Raw genomic sequence first — 11399 nt, 5'->3', positions numbered from 1 at the left:
ATTTAGACACTACTGCAGCCAAAGAGATCAGCAGGACTGGTATTGTTTAAAAGGAAATAAATGTCAGCCTCCATATCTCTCTCAGTTTACGTGTCCTTTAAAATCGCCATACCCTGTGCCAGGCAATTTTACCGCTGTTTGCTGAATATTCCCCTGTGTTCCCTGATCACCACATATCATTGTTGTAAAAGGAACCTCACTCGGGCAGGGACATCACAGCTAAAATGGAATCTTTGCAGATGGCATTACACTAAAGTATATTATGTTAATGTGTTTGGCGCAAGGCCAGAAATAGCAGTGAAATTATGTAAATCTCCCATTTCACATCAGTTTTCTCTCCGGCAGCCTGAAATCAGCAGGATATCGTCCGTGGCCGTCTCATGGGGAGCTCAGCCCTGAGCACTACTGCTTTACGGCCTTGCCAGACCCGCCAGGAGGAAGACTCTGCCAGACCTGCAGTATAATGTGGAGTTTCACCTCCACACAGACATCACAAGATTTAAAGAGCACATCTGGCCAAAAGGAAAACATTTGTGTGAGCAGTTACAGAAGCATCTGTCTATCCGCATGAACTCCTCCACAAATCTGTTCCCTATACTGCTTTATGCTGAAAAGAGACTACATAGATAGCATACTGCAGTTTTTTTTCTAAACACACATTATATGTGTCCCTACTTAGCCATGAGTACATGACAAAACATGTTGGGCGGAGTCCACACGGCTTACAGGAAGGAACACTGCAGCACAAGGGGAATTGCGAGAGAGGAGACAGATGCCACTAAAGGTGCCCATACATAGTACAATTTTTCATTTTTTGCGTTTAAATAATTTAGTTTGATTATTCCGTAAGATCGAATATAACGATTTTTCCAGCATGTCCGATCCGATTTTTCTTGAAAAAACGGGATAATCGTTCAAATTTGTTGATCGAAAAAAAAGATATTTTCAACTTTAATTCGATTCGATCATTTAGATCGAATAAACGGGAAAATCAAACTTTTTATTGTATCGTGTATGGGCACCATAATGGTGGCCATACATGGTACAATTTTTCATTTTTTTTTTCGATTAGATAATTTAGTTCGATTATTCCGTTAGATCTAATATAAAGATTTTTCCAGCATGTCCGATCTGATTTTTCTTGAAAAAACGGAATAATCGTTCGAATTTCTTGATCGAAAAAAAAAATATTTTCAACTTTCATTCAATTCGATCATTTAGATCGAATAAATGGGATAATCGAACGTTTTTACTGTACCATGTATGGCCACCATAAGATGCCATACACAGGAGGTGCAAGGGCGGGAGCCAGACACCAAACTCTATGTGCAATGTACCCCGAGTGACGTGTGAATGCAGATTTAATGAAAGCTGTTTGATTATGATTGTATTACACTATGGGAGGTTTTTTCTCATGAGGTTAAATCCTCTGACACAGGAGACCAGGGTTCGAATCTTGGCTCTGCCTGTTCAGTAAGCCAGCACCTATTCAGTAGGAGATCTTAGGCAAGTCTCCCTAACACTGCTACTGTCTATAGAGCACGTCTTAGTGGCTCTGGTGCTTTGAGTCCACCAGGAGAAAAGTGCCATATAAATGTTATTTGTCTTGTCTAGATTGTGAGCCCCTCTGAGGGCCAGTTAGTGACAAGACAAAATACTCTGTACAGCACTGCATAATATGTTGGCGATCTATAAATACTTAAATTAAAAAAATAAATAAATAAGATAAAGGGGAAAACACAGAAGAAAAGGTTGCCAAAGGGTTGTGGGATGCCTGATAAGGTCCCAGAAGCTTGTGTGGACCACACCCGAAGGTTGTTGGGTTGGGTGTTTCTGGTTGAGGTTTATCCTTGATATAAGTATACTGTGATCAATCGTGCTGGAGCATATGTGTTTGCATATACTTGGAGCACAGAAGTGGATGAGGTTTTTTGCATGCGGGGATTACAACCTGCACACACATCTGTGAACCAACATTTTGTGCATTTTATTTGTGGCTTTCTTAAAGAGAACCTGAGATGGGGGATTAAAAAGAAAATATACATACCTGGGGATTCCGCCAGCCCCCTCCAGGCGTCCAGGCAAATGATCTGGGCTCTGGTGATGATCAGCCAGAGAAAGATGCCTCATATCTAAGTTTAGGGTTTCCACAGCTCCCCTATATCCCATGTAGCCTAACCCTAACCTCACGGCTTGTCCTTTGCCTAATTCTAACCTCTACTTCATTTGTACCTAGCACTAAGTTTAACCCTCCTCCACAGTGAAGACATTCTCACCATGCTGTGATGGTTGTTTCCATACTGTCCATTAGGATTGGCAAGGTGGCAGTTCTTGTACCAGAATGCTCCACGATGGGAAAGGGCACAGTTAGTGAGAGCTAAATCGTTATCCTTGTCCGAAGTGGTGAACTTCAGTCCATTATGATATGCAAGAGCATCACCTGTGAATAAAGATGATGAAGAAAAAAGGTTAAAGTAGAACCCCGGTGTCCACTGTTCACAAATACCAGTTTTTGAAAGTGAAGGTATAATACTCTTAGTACCTTTATTTATAACATACATTGAGGGCTAGTTCACACTGCAGGCATTTTCGTTTTTTTTTTTACACGCGGGCGATTTTTAAAAGTGGTGCGTGGACCATTTTTGAGGTGATTCCACATCAATGGAAAGTATAGGAGAAACGCAAAACGCTCACAAAATCACTTTGTGTACCGATTGCGTTCGCGCTTTTAACCACTTGCCGACCGCACGCTTATACCGTGCGTCGGCAAAGTGGCAGCTGCAGGACCAGCGACGCAGTATTGCGTCGCCAGCTGCAGCCTAATTAATCAGGAAGCAGCCGCTCGTACGAGCGGCTGCTTCCTGTCAATTCACGGCGGGGGGCTCCGTGAATAGCCTGCGGGCCGCCGATGGCGGCTCGCAGGCTAAATGTAAACACAAGCGGAAATAATCCGCTTTGTTTACATTTGTACGGCGCTGCTGCGCAGCAGCGCCGTAAGGCAGATCGGCGATCCCCGGCCAATCAGCGGCCGGGGATCGCCGCCATGTGACAGGGGACGTCCTGTCACTGGCTGCACAGGACGAATAGCGTCCTGTGCAGCCCAGATCTCCCGGGGGTGGCAGGTAGGAGAGGGAGGGGGAGGATTTCGCCGCGTAGGGGGGCTTTGAGGTGCCCCCCCCCCGCAAAATGCCAGCCAGGAGGAGCGATCAGACCCCCCCTGCACATCATCCCCCTAGTGGGGAAAAAAGGGGGGCGATCTGATCGCTCTGAGTGCCCTTTGATCTGTGCTGGGGGCTGCAGAGCCCACCCAGCACAGATCACCTAAAACAGCGCTGGTCCTTAAGGGGGGGTAAAGGGTGGGGCCTCAAGTGGTTAAGAATAAATACATTGTATTTATTATTTTCCTGGTCAAAGAGTTCACTTCCTGACTTGCGTCAGGGAGTGCATTACAAAACCGTTTGGGAAAAACGATTAGAAAACTGCTTAGCGCAAAAACGAATCACCCACCCAGGCGCTAGGAGTCGGAAAAAAAGTCCCCTCAAAAACAGCCAATAAGGACGGACACCCGAATGGAACACAATGTGAACAAGGCCTCAAACATAGATGAGAGGGAATGCAGAATTTCTGTTCCAGTCAGTAAGTACATGGGCCTTCTAGAGGAGCCCTTACCCATTGGCCATAAGTGTAAATAAAAGTAAAAGACACATTGGGCAATAGTCACTAAAGATCAGTAAAGTTACCATGCAAAGACAGCGTAGGGCAATTACAGCATTACTTACGCTGACTTGTATGAAAACTACCACATATATATATATATATATATATATATATATACACACACACACACACACACACACACACACACACACACACACACACACACACACACACACACACACACACACACACACACACACACACATAAGCCAATTCACAGGTAGCCCCACCCCCGCCTACAGTTTTCTTGCTTGGCTCCAGCAGGAGTCTGCATGTCTCGCCTTTAGCTTTGGAATCCCTGCAGGGACTTTAGGGCTTTACCGTGGTTACTTGGCAGTGAGCCCTGGAGTTCCCATGGGGGATTGGTTGCTGCGGGAGAGAGGGCGGGACTGCTGCCAGAGCTGAGGGAGGTATTATAGTTTTGGCTATACTTCCAAAGAATACTCTGTTGCACATTGTGAAACTTCACTTTATTATGTTGTTAGAAGTCTGCTGAGTTCTTCCTCTGCAATCCCCATCTTAACTTAAATACAAGGTTGATTGAAGCCTTTTGTCTTGTTGATCATAAAGCAATGCCCTTCTGGGCTTGTTTAAAGTCTGTCTCAAAGTTGGCTAAAGAATCTTCTCAGCCTGATTGCAGCTCAGCCTACTCCGCTACTGTAAACCTGATTGCAGTCTTCTTTCATGTTGATTAAAGATATGTAGCTCCAGTGGCGTAGCTAAGAAGCTATGGGCCTCGTTGCAAGATTTACATGGCCCCCCCCCCCAAGCACTCTATACATAACAATTGATACGGCGCACCAAAACCTGCCCAGGATTTTCACGGTGTCAGAGGTGCAAGTAGGGGATGGAAAACAGTTTGTTAATGATTACTACTATACAAAGCATCTGTACAAGTGATTATTACCAGCACAGGGCCAATAGAGAGCTAATATTGTGCTTGAGGGAGGGCCCCTCGGGGCCCCTCTGATCCAAGGGCTCCGATGCGGTCGCTACCTCTGCAACCCCTATTGCTACGCCCCTGTGTAGCTCTTCTTGGTTTAAGACAATGAGCTCAACTGATGTAATCCTGACAGCTACATGTATAATTAACTTTAGAAAATGTTCTTGAGTTGTGGAAGGTAACCAGGGAATCCAGAAGTAGCCCATGCAAGCATGCGAATCATACATCAGGCAGACTTTCCTAGCTGGGTTCTGAACCTGTAGCATTAGTGTTAGTCAATAAGCCACTATGCCACCCAGTAGGAACAGAAATCAGAAAGTAAGCAAAGACCTCCCCAGTGGGGACAGCAGTAACAAGTAAAAAAAAGTTCCCTTTCATATCCCCCAAATCTATTTCTTACAGAAGCAGGGCTGCCATCACTACATTCCAATTTCTGTGTACATAGAGGGGCAATCTACCTAACATTGGGTAGTATGTTGAAAAGGATGAGAGTCATCCAGAAATTATCAGCTGTTTGCTTTTACCTGCCGCTTTAAGTATTCTGTCAATGTAGTTTAACTGGCATCTATCAGGTTAACCTCCTCTCTCCCTGTACCGCTTGTTTGGTGATTGCAGAATGCCGGTAACTGTTTGTTCAGCAGCATTAACATGAACCCCCCCATCCCCAATCCCTCCAGCCCATAGGTGAGGCATGTGATTCTACAACAAAGGGACTGATAACCTTGTAAAAAGATATGATACATGCTTCAATAAAGGTGATTATGTAAAGTAAAAAATAATCAGAAGATACAGTGGCCCTGTATCCTATATTTGTCCTAGGAGATCATTTTTCATTTGCTGTTCAAAATAATTTTTCATCACTCTGAAATCGAAAAAGTACTGAAAAGTAGGTGAAAAAGTTCTGTTGACATTATTTTTTTGTTTGCTGCTGGCTTAAAAAAGCATGTTATTGCTCAAGTGTGAAAATATCACCTAGGAGAAAATGTAGGTAAAAATGAATTGAGTCATGGGCTTGTGTGCCTGAAATAAATAAAATGTTGCTTTCCGGATAACCCTTGTAAATCAGAGTTTTAAAGCTTACCAGAGATGAAAACAACGCTAGAATTTATACTTATCTGGGGGCTGGGATTTCATCCAGCTCCCTGTAATCTGTGGGCTCCCTTGGTGTCCATCCAGTCCCTTCTGTTCTGCTGTTGTCAGCTCTCAGCCCCAGTAAAGTCCCCGACTGAGCCAGTCAGGGACTACTGCACAAGCAGTAGTCCCTACGCCTCCTGGCCATATGCCTCCTTGGCCACACTTCCATGGCCGATTGGCCGGGAGTGTTCTTCATCTGCCCAGTTACAAGCCTCAAAGGGAAGGTTCACGCAGCTGCAAAAAAAATAAATAAAAAAAAAATACAAATCCACTTACCTGGGGCTTCCTCTAGCCCGTGGCAGGCAGGACGTGCCCTCGGCGCTGCTCCGCAGGCTCCCGGTCTTCTCCGGTGGCGCACCCGACCTGGCCAGGCCGGCTTCCAGGTCAGGCTTTTTGTGCACTCCAAAATGGCGCGCTGACGTCATCCCACGTCCTCTGGGCTGTACTGCGCAGGCTCAGTAGTTCTGCGTCTGCGCAGTACAGCCCGGAGGACGTCCGATGACGTCAGTGCACCGCCGTGAGGCGCATTTTGAAGCACACAAGAAGCCCAAACTGGAAGCCAGCCTGGCCAGGTCGGGTACGCCACCGGAAGGAGCTTGCGGAGCGGTGCTGAGGGCACGCCCTGCCTCCCGGCTGGAGGAAGCCCCAGGTAAGTGTATTTGTATTTTTTTTTGCAGCTGCGCGGATATTCCCTTTAACTAACTGTGCAGGCACAGAACGCACCTGGCCACCGAAGCGTGACCAAGAAGGAGTGCGGCACGGTCCCACATGTGCAGTAGTCCCCGACTACTGGGACTAACAGCGGGAGAACAAACAGGATTGGACAGACACAGAGGGAGCCCATGGACTACAGGGGGCTGGAAGAAGCCCCAGGTAGGTATACATTCTCGTATTGTTTTCATCTCAGGTTTACTTTTAATCTACAGCTTCTATAACAAGATCCAGCTAATAAAGTGTCTGACCTCTTGCTTCTTTTGCTTCACAGTCTGTAATTTATAGGAGGAAGAGTGAATCCTCCTGGTTAAAGCTGCATCAGGTGGCATCTCAGAGCAGGTGGGTGTCATTTATCTCACCAGCATCAACAAATGAAAGTAACTTTTTTTTGAGTTTTGATAAAAGTAAGGAATCCAATTACCGGCTGTTCCTGAGTAGTCACCCACTGTCAGCTTGTATCTGTCTCTAGATGTGCCAACACGGAAGGTGCGATAAACGGCGTAGGCGGTCTCCTGTCCGGTGCGCAGGTCCACACGCAGCTCATATGGCACAGCGGTGGAGGTCAGTTTATGGATCCATTCAAGACCTGCAGAGGTAGGAAGATCACATTATTTTTTCATCAAAAGAGATGTATTTGCTCCATGACTCTCACAGACCTGTGTTTATGGGAACAATGTCATCTCTAAACTGCGACATTTACAAATTTTGTTTAATCTTTTTGTTTAATGTTTTTGCTTGTCCATGTCTGAGCACTTATGAAACAAGATAAGCCATAAAGTTCTGCAAGCTGAAAAAAGCTTCAGGCCAGTTTCGCATCTGCAATCAGCGTTTTCATTGCGATTGCACCGCAACGCTAAAAACAAGCCTCATAGATACCTCCGGTAATGCGTGTCAATGTTATTCATGTTGGCAAAACATACCACAATTGAGGCTCTCTACTGCTTCCTTCCTGTGTCAGAAATACGTATTGTAAGCAAGTGTAATGACAAATTTTGCTTCTGCGCAAGCGCCCCGCAACACAGTTTAGAATATCTGCAGCACCATTGACTTACCTGACTTCCGGCCAACGTATGACACTGCAGATGCTGGCCCATAACGCGCTGTTGCCCTAGCATTCATTTGCCTACTTCCGCCGCATTGCCTCGCATCAGTTATGAAATGTTCCATAGACTTTTATTGCTTTAGCATCACCCTGTGGTAAAAATGGGTAACACAATGCAATGAAAACATGCTAGTGGGAAAAGGGCCTTATGCAGAGGCGTAACAATAGGGGCTGTAGCCCCTGCAGTTGCGAGGGGCCCGGGCCTCCCCTGGGGCCTGCTCAGGGCCATTTTAGGGGGCTGGAGGGGTCTCAGCATGAGGGTAAGCCATGGCCACACAAACAGGAAGTAGCGTCAGACACTAGAGCGAGGAACATCCGCGGTGGAACGCAAGGAAGGTATGTATATCTGCCGCTGCCCGCCGCCTGCACACACACTTATTGAAGCTGGAGGGGAGCGGAGAGGGGAGAGCCCGAGGTGAGAATGGGGGGGGGGGACTGTCCTCGCTCGCGCTGATGTTCCTCGCTCTAGTGTCTGACATTACTTCCTGTATAAACAGGAAGTAGCATCAGACACTAGAGCGAGGAACATCCGAGGTGGAACCCAAGGAAGGTATGTACAACTGCTGCTGCCTGCAAATACACTTATTGAAGCTGGAAGTGAGCGCAGAGGGGAGAGCCCGAGGTGAGAACAGGGGGGACTGTCCTCCATCCTCGCCGATGTGTGGCCATGGCTTTACCCCCATGCTGCGACCCCTCCAGCCCCCCAAAACGGCCCTGAGCAGGCACCCGGGAGGGGCCCGTCAGAATCTCTGCAGGGAGGGCCCGGTGGTTCCTAGTTACGCCCCTGGCCTTAGGGTTCATTTTCATTATACAATGCAGGCGGCTGTGTGTTTGTACATCAACAAATGGCACCTACATTGCTCTCCATTGTAGTGCTGATACCATTCAGTGACTGGGGAAAACTGGAATGGAAGAGGCAGCCCAAAATGAGATTAAAAAATGTAAAACCATCTTGAGGGCTGGGACTGGAATTGATGCAGCGCTTTTAAATCGCGCAAGCGCTGTGTGCATCAACTTCTAGGTCGATTACGGTTGTGTTTGCCACTAATTTGAGGCTCTGTACAGTAAACTGTACAGCGCTTCCGATAAGCGTTTTTTTTCTATTATACTTACCAGGTTTCCCGATGTCCAGTTTCCGCCTGTAGACCGGCCCCCTAATGGAAGAGGTCATAGGTGCATCTCTAGGATGAATCAGAGAAGCGCCTGTGACCTCTTGTGCTAGGGGGCGGGGCTATGGGCGGAAGCCGGACATCAAGACACTCTGTATGTGTAAATAACTTTATTTAAAAATCAAAACGCTCAGCCCCCAAATCTCTGCAAAATTGCTTTTCAAAGCGATTGTACTGCGCTTCTTTACATAGCATTGAGCGCAAATGCACCTAAAATGCTGCATCTCCTGTAAATACATTGGCAATGCGTTTTTTGAAATCTCCGGCGATTGTTGGCAATCCAAAAATGCTGCCAAAATCGCTCTAGTGGGTCCCAGCCCTGAAAGTAATAAAGGTGGCTCAATGAAGAATGCTCTTGCATAAGGTAAAGGACATTTTTTTAACAGATACGTTTTATTGTTTTAAAGGACATTTTTATTTAACACCCTAAAAGTCTTTTAAAGTGTTAAATAAAAACTTGTTTACCTCACTTTTGTCTGTTGTAGATTTTTCTCCTCCGGTTTGTTTCTATTTGCAGTTGTTGGCTGAGAGGTTTATTCGACCTCCCCATCTAGTCATCTATAAGTGACCTACAATATAGGGTGTAAATAGCAGCTTGTGGATTCCCAGCATTTTTACACAAGCTCCTTAGAGATTAAGGGACAGGAAAAGTAATGATATTAAAGGAACCCTGAGTGGTATATTAAAAAAGAAAACTGGACTTACCTGGGGCTTCCTCCAGCCCACCGTAGCCCGCAAGGACCCTGGCATCCTCCTGGCCCACTCTGCTGCCCTGCTGGCAGCTCCGGTAACACGCTGACTTCAGGTGAATCCTGAAGAGCACTTCCTATGCGGACCCTTTGCCGCCAGCTCCTGCTGTTCTCTCCACCCCCACACCCCTATACTCATTTCTCCTCAGAGGGGGGCGGGCATCTGGGGTTCCCTTCTTAAAGGGGACTCCCAGATGCCCCCATGAACCCCCCCAGGGAGTCGTCACCCCCACCTCCTCCTGGGGCACCGGAAGAGCCCCTTGTCCATGGATTGGACATGAGCTCGGGGGGGTGGGGGGGGGGAGGCTTGGCCGTCCCTCTCCCCCGGAGCCCCCCATACCATAGACCACACGGACTGGTATAGCTCAGGGTACAAAGCCCCATTCTGGCTATCCCAGCCTGCATGGGAGACAAGGGGCCTGATTCACAAAGCGGTGCTAACAGTTAGCACGCTAGTGAAAAGCCCTTTATCATGCCTAAACTCTGTTTAGGCATGATAAGTTTAGGTGTGATAAGTTTAGGTGTGATAAGTTTAGGTGTGATAAGTTTAGGCATGATAAGTTTAGGTGTGATAAGTTTTTAGGCGTGATAAGTTTAAGCACCAACTGGGTTAGCACCGCAGTGCACAGCTGATCAAAAGTTTTGCGCTAGCAAAGTCTGGTGCACTTCGCATAGAGTTTAATGGCGCTGCTTTGCGTGCGGGACTTTGCGTGCGATCTAAACTTAACTAAACTTATCATGCCTAAACTTATCATGCCTAAACTGAGTTTAGGCATAATAAAAATGGTTATCACGCCTAAAGTCTTTAACTGGGTTATCACCGCTTTGTGAATCGAGCCCAAGGAGTTAAAGATGCTTGGGAGGGGGGTACTCATATCATTTTAAAAACATTTTTTATAACCTCTGATCATAAAAAAAAGTTAGAAAAAATAGGAAGAGATGCCAGCGTTCTTTATATAGGGTTCTTTATATAGCCATATTGCGGCTGTATAGCGATCCCTGGCCAAAGCGTTTCGGCTCCAGAGGGGTTTCCAGGGGGTCCGTACGCACTGCGTACAGACCCCCCTGGAAACCCCATCATGAAATTCATTGCTCTTTCTTTTGATATATGTAAATTTACACTACCGTTAGGTTTGCTACATTGATTGACATTTACCGCATTTAAATGTATACTTTTTCAATTTTCTCAAAAACGAACGTATTTTTTAAAATGTTTTTTTTTCCTCTTGTTCCCACTGTTTTTTCTTATCCTGCAAATTTGGTGTTTCTAGTATGTAAGGGGGCTTTGCTATTAACCGCTAAAGTCGGTGGGTTTTCAATCACTAACACCGACTCGTGATCCCGAGTAACTCGTGATCACGAGTCGGGTAATGAGTGCGATCACGAATGCATTTGTGATCTGCATTCGTGATCAAAAACTGATCACTAGTACCGATTACGAACTCGTGATAGCAAAAAACAGCTCATCACGAGTTAGTGTTGATCACAAGCTCGTGATGAGCACCACTGGCTATAATTACTAGGTAATGCCCAGTAGTGTTGATCCAGGGATTTTATCTGATTGCCATCTAGAGTCGGGAAGGAATTTTACGCTTTTTGGGGCTAATTGGACCATGCCTTGTAAGGTTTTTTCGCCTTCCTCGGGATCAATAGGGATATATGAGGGTGCAGGATTGTGGTGTACTTTATTCTCTGGTTGAACTTGATGGACGTATGCCTTAGTTAACTATGTAACTATGTAACCCCTGCAGTGGTGGTTGTGGTGGTGGTGGTGGTGGTGGTGGGGGGGGGGGGGGGTCCTGTACATTATTATGCAGAGCTCAGCAGAGCATTATTGTGCATTACCTGCTCCCGGCACAAGCATCTCCTCC

The 11399-nt window shown here is 46.3% G+C and overlaps 1 protein-coding gene across 2 annotated transcripts in view; it reads right to left on the bottom strand.

The window, feature by feature from the left end:
- The window catches only part of LOC137520976 (tenascin-N-like), a 132896-nt gene that overhangs the window by 2534 nt on the left and 118963 nt on the right, over window positions 1–11399 (bottom strand). For both annotated transcript variants that reach the window (XM_068239620.1, XM_068239619.1), the window contains exons 13-14: window positions 6930–7094; window positions 2277–2440 (exon numbers count right to left, since the gene is read on the bottom strand). In XM_068239620.1, coding sequence (XP_068095721.1) covers window positions 2277–2440; window positions 6930–7094 — 329 coding nt within the window. The remainder of the gene's footprint in view (window positions 1–2276; window positions 2441–6929; window positions 7095–11399) is intronic.

The sequence above is a fragment of the Hyperolius riggenbachi genome, chromosome 6 (genome assembly GCF_040937935.1).
Source record: "Hyperolius riggenbachi isolate aHypRig1 chromosome 6, aHypRig1.pri, whole genome shotgun sequence".
NCBI lineage: Eukaryota > Metazoa > Chordata > Amphibia > Anura > Hyperoliidae > Hyperolius > Hyperolius riggenbachi.
Note: the sequence above shows the minus strand (reverse complement) of the source record. Positions and strands in the feature narration are given on the sequence as shown.